Source organism: Octodon degus, unplaced genomic scaffold (genome assembly GCF_000260255.1).
Source record: "Octodon degus isolate 3935 unplaced genomic scaffold, OctDeg1.0 scaffold00045, whole genome shotgun sequence".
In the NCBI taxonomy this organism is placed as follows: Eukaryota; Metazoa; Chordata; class Mammalia; order Rodentia; family Octodontidae; genus Octodon; species Octodon degus.
In genome coordinates, this window is record NW_004524621.1 from 9,369,020 (window position 1) to 9,389,481 (window position 20,462).

The following is a 20,462-nucleotide window of genomic DNA, read 5'->3' on the forward strand; positions in this document are numbered from 1 at the left end:
AACCAACTTTCAAGATCCTTTTCAAATGAAGGCTTATTTATACATGTATCATTATACTAAAATTCTTATGTTCTACTTTTTAATATTTCTATGTTTCTAACTTAAAAACTGGAAGGAAATTTTTAAAACATTTTTGGAACTTTTGTTATACATCCCTCTTGAATAATAGTTACATATTCAAAACTAAAATCATCACAATTTTAAATATATGTAAGGATCTGAAGTAGAATCCTAAAACCATGAAAAAACCATTTAGTTACTTAAAGGTAGCCTATTTTACCCATAAGAGGAAAAAAAATTTAAGCAATTTACTTTGCCATTTTCTACACCAGTTTTCAAAATGATCTGTTATTTAATAAAGTTCTACATATCCAAAAAGTTGACTGCTTATTAAAATTCTCAGTGAATTTAAAAACACTTCCATAAAACTTTTCTTTAGTCCATTCAGCCCCTTAACTAACCAAACAATGAAACAAATATTACTAGAACAAGACTGACAAAAAATCATAATGAACCTCTCAGATGAGAAACTAATTGGTACTAAGTACACAATGGCTTACATTTAATCCTGTTAATAACCACACAGAAAAAGAAATAAAAGACTCACTTTTCAGTCATCTCTCTGGACCACTGGGCTAAAATAACAGCATGACTAAATCTGACATTGACCCCGTGGCCCTGCTAGGAGTTAAAAGAATTCCTTTGAGTCTTTGAGGCCCGTTTTCAACTGCTCCAGAAGGGGTGGGCTAGTCATACACACTTGTTAGCCTTCTTTACAGTAACAGGTCAAATTAGCAATAGCCATATATCCTGTAATATACACCAGTTCTTAGTTTAGACTTGAAGTCTATACCTTACAATAAAAGTGTAAGCAAAGAATGATAAAATAGCTACAGCTACCCAATAAAATATCATGGATGGATGAAATATAACTAGAACATTGACACTTTATACAAATAACATATTATTAGAAATAAATTTTAAATGAACAATACATTTAAACTAACAAAAAAGCCTGAAATCAAGATCTAAGATGAACTTTAAAAAAAAAAAAAAAAAAAAACAAATATCATGTATAATATTTTTCTAGAACAATCACAAGTTTTTAGGAACACCTACTGAATTAAAATATATTTAATTATTTTATGACATTTTGCAAGCTTATGTGACATAAGCCCAGAACATGCAGTATCAAGATGGTATAAATCTGCATGAAAACAATTACCTTTTACTTTGCTTTTTGTATGCATATAAAATTTAATGTTTAGCCATAAAAGAAAATTCTGAAAACCTTTCACTTTTCATCCCTTTTTAAAATATAATTTAAGACTTCCAACAAAGAAAACATTAACTTGCACCTTCTCTAGTGACTGAAAATAATTATCAATATAAATTTGCTATACTTCCTAAGATTTTTCTAATTCTAATATTAATACTTTCAATTTACCAAAAGAAAATTACAGGCTTCATTCCTAGTTCACAAAGTATAATCACTAAAAATTTTTAAAAGCCAACTACTGCTATACCATGTATTTGTCTCAACTTTCTGCCACTTAAAAAAATGTGGTTCCAATTTATATCAGTATTTAAAATAAAAGGCCAAGATTTCTGAATATTGGAAGTCAATAGATATCCTTATAATACTAAGAAAAAAAATCATACATCAAAGAATATTTAGTTTCAACCTGTCTCTGTGGCAAACATAAATATTAATTTTATGCAACTCAATTTCTGTACACTTATAGATTGCTCATAATTGTATTTTCATATTAAATCAAACAAAATAAGCAAAAAAGACTGACTTAATGAAACAATTGGATAGTAGTAATTAGTCAGATATTATTTTGTTAATTTATAAATGCTTAAGTTGATTTAAGATAAAAACAAGTCATAAAATTTTAATTCTTATCATAATCAAGCTTTGTGAAATGTATCAAAATCAACTAAAAAAAAACCTTAGGTACTTTACACTTTGAAAATCTATTATGGTAAGGATATCTCCACCTGTCAGGTGGCAACATTTTAAGAGAAGGTTTCCTTTCTCTCAATTCTTATTCTATTCTTGCATCCTATTTCCTCTCATTTATAGAATATTACTTCTCAAGAAATATAGAAAAAAAAATCAACTAGAACACCAAAACATAAAAACACCATTCAGTAAGAGAACTACAAAGTATTTACAAAGAATCCCAACTTAAAATCTAACTAGGACACCACTTTTTCTTAAATCTCTAAAGTTAAATATTTCTATAAACCACACAAAGTAATTTAATTTTCATGGGCTTACCGTCACAGAATTTTTTTGGTCTTAAGAAAAAAAATATGAAGAATATTTCCACTATACTTTAATAGTTATTATACATGTTTAGCCACTAAGTTTTAACAGAAATTTTCCACCCACTGCCAAAAGATAAAAGCGATCAAAAACAAAAAAGAAACTCGGCAAAATGAGAATTTTAAATACAGATGGGAAAAGGCATCAAGTAAGCATTATCTTTATAAGGAAATGTTGTTGAACAACAGTAAAGTTTTTCATAGCATAAAAGTACTTCTGTTTTTTCATAGTATAAAAGTACTTTGTTTTTTTTCCTAAATAAATTTCAAGTTCAGCTTTATAGTGGTCTGCCAGTAAGGCCATACACAATAAAATTTGTTCTACAAGCTTTAAAAACTAATATTTTCCATGAATATTTTCAAGTATAAATACTAACCGGATTTCTTTTTATTTTTAAAGCTGCAAACTGTTACAGTTGTATCACTTTCCATGTCACAGACTATACCCTAATCTGATGTGTTGAATATTAGAAATAAACACAGACATTATTGTTTGTTAATAATTACAGATGACCATCAAGTGTAAACTGTGTATCTTTTAAAATACTAATCAGAAAGGGGAATAATGTTAAAAATTTAACATAAAACTACATAACTCTCTCAAAACTTCTTCAAAGAGAAGAAATTTAAAGGATTACTTTAATAGCCATAAACAACTAATTAGATATTAAAGCCAATTTTCTTATTTTGCAACCCATGCTGATTTTAAAATACATTCTTTTTCCCTAAGTCATTTTATAGAAATCAAACTGTAAAACACAGTAATCATAGTAGAAAAAATGAAAACAAGAAATAACGCTGTTTCCTAGTACTCACAAATTCTATAATTCAATCACATACTGTAAGAGCACTAAAATCAATAAGAAAAAAACCCATAGCAGACAGGCAGCTTGCCCTTACTCCAATTCCCAAAGTACTCAGCTATTAAGAAAGAGCATTTTTAAATACTTTTGTGCTGTATCAACAATTTTTTAAAAGCCTGAAATTATCACTTATTATTATTACCATTTTCCCTTATTTCATAAAGATAAAATTCAATTAAATTGTACAGTATTATATCATCTTTACAAAACTATAAATCAGAAGCAGCTTTGATTAACTTGATATTTTAGTCTTCATATAGTAGCAAAAATACTTTGATGAACTATTCGGACTAAAGGTCTATGCTTTTCCCTTTTAACAATAACTAATAGTTAAACCACTACAACACTTATCCAAGGACTCAACATTCAGCAACATCATGTTGTGTTGCATAGAAAAACACTTTTTCCCATTTAAGAAATAAGCATGTTTGTAAGAAGAAACAAACTTTAAGATCTGGTCAAGGTACAAATGTTGCCGATCAAATGTATATTCCTATGTCTAATATAGACATACTGAGAATACCAAAAATTCAATATAAGAAATCACACGTCAAATTGCAAATGATTTCTTATGAATCTTTTTAGTATTAATAATACTTAAAATTAAAAATGTATAATAGTACTTACTGCTAATTAGTATTTGTAATATTAACTTACTTCAACTATACAGTAGCATTTTTACCCCAATAGCAAAATGACCATGAATAGAAAATTTCAAGATTAGTAATTTTTCACCAATTTTATGTGTAAAGCTAACATAGCTTCTGAGGTTTTCAACGGCTCAAGAATTAAACTGCTACTGTTATTAAGAAAACAAAACTGAGAAAAAAATTAGTTTTTTTCTGCTAGTCCCCATGGATCTTACTACCACACAGTAATTCTTCACAATCTGCAAAACAAAACAAAAAACCACACAAATAGATGGGCTAAGGAAGAAAGATCAAAACAAAGAACAAGGGTTGGGTTTTTTCGTTGTTGTTGTTTTTTAAAAAACCCTCTTCCTCTTTAACAATCAACAAAATAACAGAAAAGAAAAAGTGGAAAAGTCACCCAGAATATATGACCATGTAAGCATGGGCACTCTTGCAGAAAACCAAGTCTGCAATCCAAAGCCTTAGGAAATGTAAATTAGAGCAAACGACCACAATAGGCAAGGAAATCTGTACAGATAAAAAGGAACTATTGAAGTTGCAGGTACACTAGTAAGATCTTCTGAAATTTCTAAACAAATCTTACTGATTTTATTGATTTCTAAAACAAGCAATAACTACCTACATTATATTACAAAAAAGATGAAGTTTTCCCCTTTTCATCAACATATACATATGTATATGATATATGTAAAGAAAAAAGGATTCCTCTTGTTTAATACTGCTTCATAAACTTGTTTCACAAATCTATCCTTCTGTATTTAAATAACTTTAAAGGAATAAAAATATTTTTAAATGAAAGTCTTTTTCCTGCTTATGTTAACCTAAGTGGTAGCACAATCACACAGCTGAACACTACTCCTGACTACCCCATGAAAATCTACATGCAAAACTTGCTTTAACCAACACATGTGAAAATTAGTTCAATCTGATAAGAGATTTCCTAGACCACACAAACACAATCAAAAAAGTCATGTTATTAAGGACAAATAGAGACTCCACGATCATGCACTTGCTGGGCTTCTACAAGTAACTCATATATCCAGAAGAATTTAAATTGGATATTATGAACCTAATTAAGGAAACACTTCATATACATAAAAAACAATACCATTCAATTAAAATGATTATTACAGAACACTTACAACAATATTTACATTATATTTATTCTCCTACCAAATTTATATCATTTTTAAGACAAATTAAGAGCTGGGTTGAATAAAAAGACAGTGCATAGTGAGCAAAATAGCTACACAGGACTGAGGTAATCTTTCAAATTCTTATTGGAGTTAACACTAAAATTGTATTGGCAAGAAAAATCCTTAAATTTGGAGAAAGTAATACTGTTTCTAAAAATAACAAAAATTCATTTATGTTTAAATCAGACCACTTAACACTAAAAAGTAACTAATGCAGTATACGGACTAACTTATGGGATAATGTGATCACATACCTTCTCTTTAAATCTCATTCCTTCAGTTAAATTTATTTGCTATGTTTCTGAATTCTTTACCTGTTTTAAAACCACTGTTTGTATTATTTTAGTAATCTCATTTATCAAGCACACCCAGACTACTACCTATACCTTAAAATTCCTCATTAACTACAAATATAGAAAGAATATTGAAGTTTTCTGGAGCTGCAGCTTTCCCTACCTAAAGTAGGTAATTCTCTTACAAGCATTACTATGTCATGAAGCAAAATCAAATGTGATCTATTCATAGAAATCGCCAATAAAAAGTGTCCCTTGATAAATATCTCTTAAACTTTTTAACAGTCATTCATCTCAGAGCAGTTATGAGTTAACTACTATATATAACTAAGTAAAAGCAAATGATTTCATAGATTCATGCGCTCTTCCCTTAAAATGCGTTTGCAGAACAGAGAAATAAAAACAGATACCCTCTCAAATCCATGGTGAACTAATTTCCAAAACTGTGAAAGCTAAGAATTTGCCACAAAAATCAATGTCACACATTTAAAGATAAAATCCACTTTAACTTACTTTACATTTTAATCCAAATCCGTATTATGAAAATAAATCTCATCCCTAGAACAACATGTCTATCTAGAGCCAATTTTATTACATCAAGATTCAAAAAAAAACCAAGTTAAATCTATTTCATTAGTTATTCAAAAGTATATCTGTATAATTTATAAAGAAAATATGACCTTATATATAATGCTCAATTTTAGTACTTATCTGTTCATTAAATAGAATTAAAAACAATCAGGCAAGTAACTCAAAAATTCCAAAAAGCTAACCATGACAATACCTTTAATTTAATGCAAAACAAAGACAAAGAATGACCAAGAGATTAAAATTTTTTTACTGAAAAACTTCCATTGGGTCAACACTTATTTCATTTTTAAAGTGTTAACCACAAAGATAATATTTAAGAAATTAATTATTTTGAAACTTAAGCAAGTCTTAAAATCTTCTATGTAGACATACAGAAATTAACTGATAGTCTTTACAGAAAAAAGAATTCAATAGTCTCAGCATTTGAAAAAAGTTTCATAACCTAATCACATGTCATTCGTATCAAATTTACCTTCTGATCATACAGACACTTTAGATAAATTATACTTAATCTACTTAAATGATTATTATATTCAATAGACTATTTTTGTAGCAAATAGCTACATGAAAATTACATTTAAAAACTCCTCACCCAGAAAGACATCAGGATTCAAGTTTCCTTGACAAGAATGAAAATGCTGTCCATCTAATTTTATGCTTCTCCATTATAAAATAAAAATGCAAACCTGTAGACAAGCTAATAGTTCAATGGCAACTATACTTAATCATGAGCTTAAATACATATCATGGTATTTTCTTATTAAGCAGTTTCTAATGAATTTAGTACATCGTAGATGAAAATATAATCAGCAACTAAAAGAAATATTAAAAAAATTTAATTCTCTCTAGGTACTCAACAGTGTTGAAAAGAAAAGCTACTATAAATTAATTTAAATTAAAAGTCATAAATCGACTTTGGAAGAATGCACACCTAACTTGCTGATCTATAGTGAAATCACAGAAATTAGCAACATACAATATCAACATTCTGAATGTTGTTAAAATCCAAACCAAAGTTGCCTTAGTATTTATGGGATTTCTAATAAGATTTTCAGTCTGCTGAACAATGGCCATAAAAGGCTTTCAAACTTCAATCCACTCACAAGTAAAGTTGAAACTGAACATTTTTATTTCTTCTCTCTCTATGACAACTTCACCATGGAACAGTGAATAACAGCTCAAGCCATTATGCTAATTAGAAATTAAATAAAAAGATGCCCTTACAATAGTTAAGTGTAAGGTGACATGCTACAACTAGAAACACAGTTCAAAAGCAGCTTTAGGAATTGTATAGTTCAGGCTTATAAAAGCTGAAAACATTAGGGAGGGAGCTCCTTGACACACTTGGTCACTGGAACTCTAGCTAGCATGTGGTCATAAGGTAATTATAAGATCACACATACAACTATATACATCAATGAGAAGTGTGACAACCCATTCTTATGACCTATGAGGCCTAAGATGTCTCAAGAATTATATTAAAATTAAGCGGATGAATGCAAACGGGGGAGGGGCTGGGGGGAGTTACTGAAAGTGAAATAAAACAAACAAACCTAGCTATCTATCAAGCTGGTAAGTGAAGGGAGAGAAACTCAAATTTAATAAGCCTCTGAACAAAACTACCAATTCACAGGAAATAGAAAACAAGAGACCATGTTAAATAATATTACAAAAAAAGAAAAAGAAAAAGGACCATAGAAAATTCTGGAAGAAAGATAATCAGTACAAAATTATATTTCAAAGAATTTTTTTTAAAAGATAAAAGGCAAACCCACTCATAAAAGGACCTTTAAATTATCAACCAATTGAAATATATAGATCAGATCTGACTCAGAGAAACCAAGAAAATATATTAGAACCCAAGCTGGAAAATCTACATACTGTACTCAATGGATATTTGATAAAAAGAATTTCTCTTAATTCATTTAGGTGTGATAATTTTTTAAGAAGGATTATCTTAGCGCTGGCCAAATACTTCAGCGGATTAAAGCACCTGCAAGTAGGTGCAGGGGCCAGTGGTTCCATCCCCAGGCCTGCCATGCTGGCCCCGCCCCTGGAGCAAGCTGAGATGGCAACTGAGACTTGGCATGGTGGCACGCACCTGTAATCCCAGCTGTAATTACAGCATGGGAGGCTGTAAACAGGTGTATCACTATGAGTCCAATCTAGTAGTGAGACCCTGAACACCCTATAGACCCATCCCCTAAAATACAAAAAAAAAAAAAAAGGATTATCTTTCAGAGAGTATACATACTGAGATACATATGGTATATGCATATCTGAATGAATTTTTTTCTACATTTATGTATTTGGTATAGGGTCTCATTACACAGCTTGGACTTGTTGTGATCCAAGAACTGGGATTACAGGCAGGAACCACCACGCCCGGACTTGGTTGCTGACTCAGTGCACCCAGGGGCGGCATGGCATGCGGGACCAGGGACTGAACCCTTGTCCCTGAGTTTGCCAAAGCAGGCACTTAGTCTGCCGAGCTATCTCGTTGGCCCCTTGAATGAATAATATGATGTCTGCTATTTGCTTCAAAATAAAACAGGAGTATGTAGTTACAGATATGAAAAGTGTAGTCATAAATTAATTACTGTAACTGGTTTAAGGAACAGAGGAGTCCATCATAACATTTTTATAGATCTTAAAACTGTAATAATAAAACACAAGGATTAACCATTACTCTACAGGTAATTATTTCCCTCCTGGATCCACAAAAATAAGTTGATTATTCCTCAAAAATTTCTAACACAATTACTACCTCTCTCTGTCATTTGGTAGTCTTATGCAAAGTGAATCCTTGAAATTCACTCCACAAATTAAAAAAACATGCTACTAACATTAAAACAGAAATACTAAATCTACTAGAAGAGAAAGTAGGTGGAAATCTTGAAGACATAGGGGTTGGCAGAGCATTCAGAAACAAAAACCAAACTGCACAGGAAACACCTCAAAGAATCAACAACTAGGATCTCATCTTATTGAGAAGTTTCTGCATGTCAAAAGAAATCACCAACAAAGTGAAAAGACAACCCACGAATCAGGAAAAAAAATCTTAACCAACAATCACTCAAAGGACTTCTATGTAGAATATATAAAGAACTTAAAAAAAAAAAAATCAGTCCCCCAAAATTCAAAGACCCAAACCAAAAATGGGCATCTGAAATGAATATACACTTCTCAGGATAAGAAAATATTCCACAGCAATGGTCATTCGAGAAATGTAAATTAAAACAATGAGATAACATCTTACCCCAGAAAGAATAGCTGTCATAAAGAAATCAACTAATAACAAATGCTGGAGAAGCTGTGGGAAAAAAGGAACCCTTTTGGCGGAGCATTCAGGAACAAAAACCAAACTGCACAGGAAACACCTCAAAGAATCAACAATTAGGATCTCATCTTACTAAGAATTTTCTGCATGTCAAAAGAAATCACCAACAAAGTGAAAAGACAACCCACGAACCGGGAAAAATATCTTAACCAACAATCATTCAAAGGACTTCTATGTAGAATATATAAAGAACAAAAAAAAAAAAAAATCAACTAATAACAAATGCTGGAGAGGCTGTGGGAAAAAAGGAACCCACTGTTGGTGGAATGTAGACTGGTACAACCACTATGGAAATCAGTGTGGAGACTCCTGAAAAAACTGGGATTGGAGGTCCTATTCAACCCAACTATTTCTCTTGGTATTTTTCCAAAAGAACTAAAAACATACCACAGTGATAAATGTGCACCCGTGTATATAGCAGCACAATTTGTCATATCCAAATCTTGGAAACAAATTTTTGAAAAAGAAAAAAAAACAAAACATGCTACTTTCTTTTGGCATATCTTTAAGCACTATGGTTTTCCAATACATACAATAGTATCCATTTATCTCTTTTTTTCTCCACAGTTTATTACTGTCAACCAGTCTAAAAATATTAAATGGAAAATTCCAGAAATAAACAATTCAATAGTTTTAAATCATGTACTAATCTAAGTAGTGTGATGAAATCTCACGCTGTGCTGCTCCATTAGTTCTGATGTGAGTCCAGCATATCTACACTGTGTATACCACCCATCTGTTAGTCATTCAGCAGTCATTTCAATTCTCAGAACAAATGCTGGCAATTAGGGTCTGACAGAGACAATGTGTTTCCTTTAAGTGAAAAGATAAAAGTTCTTCATTTAATGATAGAAAAAAAATGTATAGTGAGGTTGCTAAGATCTACAGTAAAACTGTATCTTTTAATGCATGAAATTGTGAAGGAAAATACTCATGCTAGTTTTGCTGTCAGATTTCAAACTTCAAAATTATGGCCAAAATATCAAATAAGTACTAAGAGAAGGTATTACATATATGGGTATAATATATTGCTATAACTTTTCATTAGTGTTAATCTCGTATTGGGCCTAATTTACAAATTAAATATATCATTGCATGTATGTATAAGTAAAAACACAGTACATGTAGTGTTCAGTCCCATCTACAATTTTAGTCATTTCATGAGGTCTTAAAATACACCCACCCTGCCCCAAGGATAAGAAAGCATGAGAACTACAAGACACTCTTACTGAGAATAAAAGAAAGCAAAGGCTAGAACTTTAAAAAAGTAAAACAACAGATCAAGCATAGTTTTCATTAAAAAAAAAAAAAAAAGTAGAGTACATATTAGCATGCCCTGGAGGTATGGGTTCACCTTCAGGAGAGAAGGGGAGCAAAATAAAGAAGGGAAAAAAAAAAGGTAGGGAGAGGAAGCTCAGACCTCAGAAACAAAAATTATTATTCCTCAGTAGACAGAGCTGAAAGCCAAACCTAGCATTGACAGCTTTAGTATATTTAGTACATTTGTCATGTACAGTATTTATTATGGGCAGAGTCATCATCATACATCTATAGGTAATAAGGAAGGTATACATACTGTCAAATCAGTGTGACATACCTATGGTCTTAATGGAACTTCAGGGAAGCTAAGGAACAACTTCAAATCATAAAATGAGAAACAGGTTGCATATTTACAGTAAGAACAGAAAATAAATACCTTCTAATTGTAGGTTATCCATTAGTAAAGCAAAACAAATGTATGAGCACTCACTGAAAGTGGAATAAGGGAGAGTCTAAAGTTTTCAGAGGGGTCTAGCTCAGTGCATAAGCATGTGCTTGACAAGCACAAGGTCCTGAGTTCAATCCCCAGTACTAAAAATAAAAATAAAGTTTTCAGAGAACAAGAAGTGTTGTTACAGTCATTACTACAAATTTAGTAATAGTAAATACAAAATACACATGTCTTTACATAGACTTCCATAGGTTTATGTACTATCTCAAATTTACTAATCCTATTTGTTTGTTTTCAACCACATCTATTTTTTTTTAATTTTTATTTATTTGTGTGTGTGTGTGTGTGTGTGTGTGTGTGGGGCCAGCTCAGCCCACCAGGGGGCGGGCGGGCTGGCATGTGGTGCGGGGGGATTGAACCGCGGTCCCTGTGCTTTGCTAAGCTTGTTCTAAGTAGGTGCTTTAGACCACTGAGCCATCTCACTAGCCCCTCAACCACATCTATTTTAAGGATTTTAAAATACTTACTTAACTTTCATTGTTAAGAGACTTCCACAAATTACTTAGATTATATTTTCTCTTCAATGAAACACTGAGTCAAACTATCTTTTTACCATTTTGAATATTCAGTACTACTTTAAATCTACACAGAGTAAATGCTTAATAAATGTTTGATGATCTAGCAATTAATGGAAAAAATCTAATACATACATCTAGGGCTTACTCCAAATATCAAATCTTGTAATTCTCATAAGTAAGAAAAAGATCACTAAAGAATTTTAAATATTTTATATCATATCGCTGTTTTAAAGATACAGCAGTTTCAGGAGTTTAGTTTGCACAGTAGGTACTATATTTCAAAAGCACAAAAAATTTCTTTACACTTCCATTAACAAGAAAAATAATTCTCCTAAGAAATACATGAACCAGATCTACTCCAGATCTATTTACAAAAAGAACAATGATTAGAAAACAACAATACATTCAAACAGGCATCATTACAGAATACATTGCTTATTAACTGGAAAGATTATGGCATCAGAAGATTAAAGAAAACAAGCAGAGGCATATGTCTGAATACCTGTGAGAGTTTTACAACTGTCAAGCCAAGTTAATTTGTGGAATCACAGAACTTAGTTCAATTTGGTTGAAAGAAAAAAACAAATCCTAGGGTCAAACAGTATGTATGTATGTCAATACAGATAAAAGCAACATTTAGCAAATGCCTGAAATTATTTACATCTTTTACCAATAGTTTTGTTACAGAAGAACTGGTATAAATTTATAAACACACTAAATTTGAAAGGAGCACATATCTATAAGACTAAATTTGCATTTTAAAAAAATCATGGAAAACATAAAGAAATCCACAGCAAAAAAGCCATGCTAGAAGGGCTGGCAAATAGCTCAGCGGATTAAAGTGCCTGCTTAGACAGACACAGGGGCCATGAGTTCGATCCCTAGCCTGCTGTATTGGCCCCACACCCAGGGCACACTGAGACAGTGAATGAGACTGGGCATGGTGGTACACACCTATAATCCCAGCACTTGGGAGACTGAAAAACAGGAAAGATCACTACAAATCCGATCTGTGTAGTGAGACCCTGTAGACCCTACACTAAATACATTTTTTTAAAAAGCCATGTTAGAGGGCTAGGGATATAGCCCAACAGCACAGTTCCTGCCTGGCAAGCACAGTTCTCAATTCAATTCCTGGCATCAAAATAAAAAAGCCATGCTAGAAAACTGCAAGGCAAAATATAAAAAGGTAACAAAGTATGTGTGCACAGGAGTGGGTAGGCAGGATGTCAAACTGATTGGTATGTATCAATTCCTCAACATGAATGTAATTACTATACATCACAAACAATTATCAAAAATATTTTTTAAAAGGCCAACTGAATAGCTCAGCAGGGGGGTTCGATCCCCAGGCCTGCCCTGCTGGCCCTGCCCCCAGAGTGCACTGTGATGGCAACTGAGACTGGGCATGGTGGCACAATTGTAATCCCAGTTCTTGAGAGGCTGTAAACATGTGGATCACTATGTGTCTGATCTAGTAGTGAGACCCTGAACACCCTGTATACCCTTCCCTAAAATACAAAAACATACATATATTTTTTTAATATTAATTTATTTATTTGTGTGTGTGTGTGTGGCCAGCTCAGCCCACCAGGAGGTGGGGCTGGCCAACATGTGGTGCTGGGGGATCGAACCGCGGTCCCTGTGCTTTGCTAAGCTTGTTCCAAGTAGGTGATCCAGACCACTGAGCCATCTCACCAGCCCCATATATTCTTTTAAAAAAATATTACTATTAGCAAATCAAACAATCTATAACATAAGTCACCCTAAAAACTATGTAGTTAATTAGAAATTAATTGGCAGGATTGAAAACATTACAAAGAGGAACAGTCGGGATTCTTCAACAAGTTAAGCTTACCAGTAACTCCATTTTCAGGTATATATCCCAAAGAACTAAAAGCAAGTGTTTAAATAAACGCTTGTATCGAAATGTTCACAGCAGTATTATTCACAATAGCCTAAAGGTGGAAACAATCACCTAAACATCCATACCAGATGAAGGAATAAATAGAACACAGTAAAATCCAGAGTGGATCATTAATCATAAATGATGAAGTACAGACACACAGTATAAAGTACATAAACTTCTAAAACATTATACCAAATGAAAGAAGACAAAAAGGCCACATACTAGATGATGCATTTTACATGGAATATCCAAAACATATCAATGCAAAGACAGAAAGTGGATTAGTGATTGCCAGAAACTGGAGAAAGGAGGAAATGGGCAAAGACTGCTCAATGGATTCCAGCTCTCTTTCAGATAATGGACTAAGAATTTCTGCTCTTTCTGTTAGCCAGCCAAGATGCCGAAAGGTAAGAAGGCCAATGGCAAGAAAGTGGCCCTGGCCCCTGCTGTCGTGAAGAAGCAGAAGGCCAAGGTGGTAAAACCCCTATTTGAGAAAAGGCCAAAGAATCTTGGCATTGGACAGGACATCCAGCCCAAGAGAGACCTCACCCACTTTATCAAATGGCCCTGCTACATCCAACTGCAACGACAGAGGGCCATCCTGTACAAGCAGCTGAAAGTGTCCCCTGCAATTAACCAGTTCACCTATGCCTTGGACCACCGAACAGCTACCCAGATGCTTAAGCTCGCCCACAAGTACAGACCAGAGAACAAGCAAAGAGAAGCAGAGGCTGTTGGCCCGGGTGGAGAAGAAAGCTGCTGGCAAAGGAGATGTCCCCACTAAGAGGCCACCAGTCCTCAGAGCAGGTGTCAACACTGTCACCACTCTGGTAGAGAACAAGAAGGCTCAGCTCGTGGTGACTGCACATGACATGGACCCCATCGAGCTGGTTGTGTTCCTGCCTGCCCTGTGTCACAAGATGGGGGTCTCTTACCGCATCATCAAGGGGAAGTTCAGGCTGGGGCGTCTGGTCCACAGGAAGACCTGTACCACTGTCACCTTCACGCAAGTCAAATCGGAAGACAAAGGCGTGCTGGCTAAGCTGGTGGAGGCTATCAAGACCAACTACAATGACAGATATGATGAGATCCGCCATCACTGGGAAGGCAACGTTCTGGGTCCAAAATCTGTGGCTCGTATTGGCAAGCTAGAGAAAGCAAAGGCTAAAGAGCTTGCCACTAAACTGGGCTAAGTGTACGCTTGAGTTTTCTGTACATAAAAACAATAAACTCCTTAATCCAGTGTAAAAAAAAAAATTTCTGAACTAGACACTAAGTGCCACTGAAGTAAACACCTTAAATTTTGTTATGCTCCATTTCAATAAATACAAATACCCTCAAAAAATGTAGTTCAAGAACAGACATGTCTATTATATTTTTACATTATATCATATGGTAATAAAGTTGTCCTCTCAGAGTTTAATAAAATACCCAGGGGCCAGGAAAATGGCTCAGGGGATGGGGAGATGGCTCAGTAGAAAAGGTGCCTGCCTGTCAAGCACAAGGGCCTGAGTTCAATCCCCAGTTCCACAAAAAAAAAAGCTACCTGATTACCAACCTTTTCCCTAATCCTATAAGAGATACCTTACCAAACTCACTTCTTTCCTCTAGAAACTTCATTTCCATATGCCTCTTATTCTATCTTACCTTCCTATCAATATTTCATTTTTTCCCTGAAAAAATCTTGTTCAATCATGAGTCAGCTTCCAGCTACCTTGTTCTATGGTCCCCAGATTTATAACTTTAAAGTGACCATGAATTCCTTTTACCTCCCTTACCCAATAACAAGTTATGCCCATTATTTCTACCTGAAACTCTCTCTTAAATCCATTTCTTCCTTGTTGTATACTATATTTCTTCTACAATCACCTATCTCAGTCTAGATTACTACAAAGAAAGCCCATCCACCCATCCCATTTGAAAATTGCAAACTCTACAATTCAACCACAGTCACTATACTCTTTTCTAAAATAGAAATGTAAACATGTTACTTACCTGCTTGAGATTCTTCCATAGTTCCAGAATTTTCAAGATAGTTCTTTGAAATGAACATAGATTATAACCCTTATATGAGCTAGACCTACTGCTCTTGTTGCATTTATAATCCCTCACCTTCCAACTATCACCTCAAACTTAAATACCTGTACATCCTGAAATTCATTGTTTAATTCTGCTATGCTCTTGCACATGCTACCTTCTTCACCCAAAACCATCCATTCCAACCTCACCACCAGCCCCCCTCTTCCAAATTCAACTCATACCTTGGCCTCCAAGTCTTTTCCAAGTTGAAACAGGTGTCTTTCCATGTTCCCATGACAATTTTTCTTCCCTCTTTAGAATGTTTTTAAGGTTAGCGCCTTTAAGACTGCCTTTCATGGACCCAATATTTACACAATACAACTTTAATAAGCCTCCTCTACATGCCTGTTGAAATGAAATCTATCTTTTGCCAACAATACTTTGTAACTAGTACACTTTGCATAGTTACATCTTGATTCTACTTCATTTTGTTAAGTAACTATTCTACCCTTTTTTTTCTGTCAAATTCTAAGGTCAACAAACTATAGCCTATGCTAGTACTAGGAAAATCCATCCCCATTTCTTTGGGTATTATCCAAGGCTACTTTCCCAGGAAGGCCTTTATGACTAGTTAGCTAAGAGATCTTATGGCCTGGAAGCTTAAATAACTTCCTCTCTGACTCCTTAAGCAAAGATTGTTATACCCTGGGGATCTGAGCTACATCGACATTCAATGTCATTATTTCTTCTGAGACCAGCAGAGTATCACTAAAGGTTTTAAATCCCCAGAAAAGTACTATGAGGGACATCTCAAGATTATTAGCACACAAGGAGAGCCAACATTTTGGCCCTAGCCTTCCAAGGTCAATTAAGACTCAGGACGTTTGAGAACTTGTACTGTAATGTCACATAACTCAACAGTGTCCCAAATTTTCTGATCAAGGAGATTATGGGGCCAAAGAGGAAAGTGATCGATGATGTAGAGTGTGCCTAAGGAGAGTCACAAGGAGAGAAAACATTCTCTCAGGCTTTCACAGAGAGCACATTGGCCAAGCAATGGTCGTGACTCATCCACATGGCTGACACTGACAAAGGATCTACAATCTGAGGTACAGGATCTCAGGATAAATCCTGAGGGTATTTGACTGACATTATCAGATCCAAAAGCTACAACTCTTGTTGCATAGGTCTTGCTTTAGGTCTTGGTCTTGGTCTTAACCATCCAGCAGAAAAGTATAAAAACGAAGTATAAGAAGTAAAGCCATGCTGTTATGTTCAGCTGTAGGGGACTCAGGTCAACAATTTCTGACATTGCCAGTAAAGCGGAAGACCCAATACTATTATGGACTACTGGACTCTTTTAGAATATTTTACTGAGTTAACATACCTATAATATTCAAATAACGGAACTAAACAAAAAAAGGGGATACAGATGAATGTCCATTTTGTATCTGTGTATTCAAAATGGTTAGGATATATAGCTACATTCTCTTAATAGAGGTTGAAACTGTCTCATTGCTATTTGTTTCTCAATAAAATTGTGAAAAAAAAATGAATAGAGGGATTTGTTCTAATAGTGTTTGTAAATAGGATAGCATGTCTGCATCTTGTACAGCAAATAACCACTAGGAAGAGAGTATGCAATGTGTTAATTATTGAAACTGTCCTACCAAATTGATTTGAAACTGTCTCATTGCTATGTCTCTCAATAAAATTATGGGGAAAAAAATAAAAAAATTTTTAAAAGATTATTAGCACATAGGAAACTATTCCAAGAGATTTTGCACTATGCATAAAGTGGAAAACAAAGGAAAGAAACTTTAAAGGAATGACTTTAAGACTTGATAACTATATTGGACAGAAGAAACAAAGCTAAAGCGAAAATTTTATTTTTTATTTATTTTGTATTTTAGGGAAGGGTCTACAGGGTGTCCAGGGTCTCACTACTAGATCAGACTCATAGTGATCCGCCTGTTTACAGCCTCCCAAGAGCTGGGATTACAGGTGCATGCCACCATGCCCAGTCTCAATTGCTATCTCAGCACGCCCCACAGGCGGGGCCCGCACGGCAGGCCCAGGGATCGAACCCCTGGCCCCTGTGCCTACTTGCAGGTGCTTTAATCCACTGAGCTATTTGGGTGGCCCTCAAAAATTTTAATCAACAATGTGACTACTTGAATTATCTCTCTCTTTTTTTTCTTTTTTTTTTCTTTTTTGCGGTACCAGGGATTGAACTTAGGACCTTGAGATTGCCAAGCAGGTGCTTATGCCTCTGAGCTATCTCCCTGGCCTGATGTGACTACTTGAATTTGCATTCTTTCCTATAATATACTTTAGACTTCAGTTTTTTATATTTTCCTGGCTTATTGGCTAATTAGTTTCCTAATTGTATCATGCTTGCTATATGGCTAACTCCTGGGAAAGCAAAATATTTCAGAACAGTCCCAACAGAGTCCCAAGCTGAGTATAAGAACAATGTCAGATAGATGGAGATAGAGCACTCACCTGTAGTATCAAGCAGAGAGAGAAGAAAACTAAGATTTCAGGTCCAGAACTGGCTCTAGCCAAATAGGAAGAAGTAGCTACAAATTTGTTTATGGAAGAAGCAGAGGGTCTTTGGTACTCTACATATTCTTTGTGATGTTCAGACAGACCACCATTAGAGTAGCCTCTGGTAAAAGAGTTTCATGAGAAACAAGATCAAAAAGTGAAGAATTAAATGGAGTAGACCCTGCTGGTCTTTGTCTAGGAAAAGTAGTCCTTATTAAAGATGATACTACTTTCCAAAATGGCCCTTATAATACTAACCTTCAGTAACAGAGTTTTCACATCCCACAAGGTTGAGAAGGATATCATCGTCTTTCTCATCTACTTCACAACCCAGTAGCATCCAGCTTTCCACATTTTCACTTTCAGAAATGATGCTTTCTTCCTCTTCACTTGAACTGACCTCTATAATCATGACCTCTCGGATCGCACCTGATCTTTCTTCAGGTTTAGGCTTCTCAATTTCCCATTTGCATTTATCAGTCAACTCATCAGAATAAGAATCAGAAGGGTCTCTGGTCTTCTTCTGTGCTTGGACTCTAATATTCTTTCTTTTACATCTATAAATACTATCTTCGTCAGACAAAGTGATGACATCTGAACCATCTGATAGCTGGATGACCTCACTATCTGAAAGAACAATTAAGTTCTGATGTGATTTAGTACTCAACTCAGAATTCTCAGAGTTCTTTTCTTCATGTGCTTCCTCCCTGATAGCATTACCAAGATCTTGGGCATAGTGAACTTGGCTGTAGAGTTGAAATTCCACCTCACTATCAACACTCAGTTCACTGGATGATTCTTCACGATAAAGATCATCTTCATATGCTTCTATAGTCTCATAACCACCGAACATCATGGAAAGTCAGTAACCTCAATTCTGTAAAAGAGAAAAATCACATAACATTTTAAAAGCTCAGATTTTGTCTGATTAGTTCATTTCACCCCACAGAACCAACTCCTTTGTGAAAGTCATTATTTTTTTCTGACACATTAAAATACATTTTTTCTTTTATAGGATTTTTTCCCCCATGGGTTTCTAACTCCTGTTATAATTACTGTAATGCCATCCATCCTCTCAAGTCAGAATTACTATCAATAGAATTACAATTATTAATGGAAAAAATAATTCATAGGTATAGTGAAAAAGAAACGCCACTTGATATCTACTACTTGACACTGAACATTTGTTCTCCAAGATGTTAAGACTTGTAGAGATTTCAGGTATCTATTGCTATTCCATTTATTACTCATCTTTTCCTTGGTTCTGTATCTTGTCACAAACACAATCTTATAAAGGAATATTACTTCGGGGCCAGGGAGATGATTCAGTAGAATAAGCACTTGCCTGGCAAGCACAAGGGACTGAGTTCATTCCCAGGTTCCACCAAAAAAAAAAAAAGAATTACTTCAACTCTGACTAAATTCACAGCATGAAGCCACCATCATGTTTCTATTTGAATGTAGAAGTTAATTCTCAATTTAGAAATGAATTTCGGGACCAGGGAGATAGCTCAATGGAATAAGCGCTTCCCTGGCAAGCGCAAGGGCCTGAGTTCAAACCCCAGTTCCGCAAAAAAAAAAAAAAAAAACAAGAAGAAGGAGAAGGAGAAGGAGAAGAAGAAATGAATCTCAGGGCTGGCCAGATAGCTCAGTGGATTAAAGCACCTGCTTAGGCAGGCACAGAGATCGGGTTCTATCCACAGCGTGACATGCTGGCCCTGTCCCCGGGGTGCACTGACATGGCAATTGAGACTGGGGGCAAGATAGCATGTGCCTGTAATCACAGCACTTGGGAGGCTGAACACAAGAGGATCACTACGAGTTCAATCTGTATAGTGAGACTCTGTACTAAATACATTAAAAAATAAAAATAAAAAATAAATAAAATGAATCTCAGAGCAAAGAGGTATAGTTTAGTGGCACAGTACATACCTAGCATGTGAAAAGCCTTGTGTTTGATCCTCAGCATGAAAAAAATTTAATCTCACGACTGTCTTATCCTTGGCCAAAAGAATAGTCTTCTAAAATTTTCTGATAAAACTTTATTTCTATATTAGTTATAAAAATATGTATACAATATAAACTTATTGAAACCTAAAATTTAGGCAAAACTCTCAGCTTTGGGAATATGCATAAAGAAAAACATTTCATTTTCCTGCTATGCACAATTAAATTCCAACTATACTATATAGTTGGGATTTAAAACTATACTAAAACACAACTTTACTAAACTAAACTATACTAAAACACAGTTTTAACATTACTTCCTACCAGACTAAATTAAGGGTGTTTTATTTTACACAGGCTTGCATAAGTACTTTATATTTCAAGACATTCATCACATTTCTAAGTACTTATTCAATGTAAGTGTCCCAGTAGTACATATCAGAAACCTCAGAAGGGGCAGGAACCATACCTACTTAGT

The 20,462-nt window shown here is 34.4% G+C and overlaps 1 protein-coding gene and 1 pseudogene across 4 annotated transcripts in view; one reads left to right on the forward strand and one right to left on the reverse strand.

The window, feature by feature from the left end:
• Positions 1-20,462, reverse strand: part of Zcchc7 (zinc finger CCHC-type containing 7) — a 267,651-nt gene that overhangs the window by 243,350 nt on the left and 3,839 nt on the right. For all 4 annotated transcript variants that reach the window (XM_004631980.2, XM_023716070.1, XM_023716068.1 and 1 more), the window contains exon 2: positions 18,296-18,914. In XM_004631980.2, the coding sequence (XP_004632037.1) occupies positions 18,296-18,893 (598 nt within the window). In that variant the 5' untranslated portion in view covers positions 18,894-18,914. The remainder of the gene's footprint in view (positions 1-18,295; positions 18,915-20,462) is intronic.
• Positions 13,866-14,661, forward strand: LOC105742277 (annotated as a pseudogene).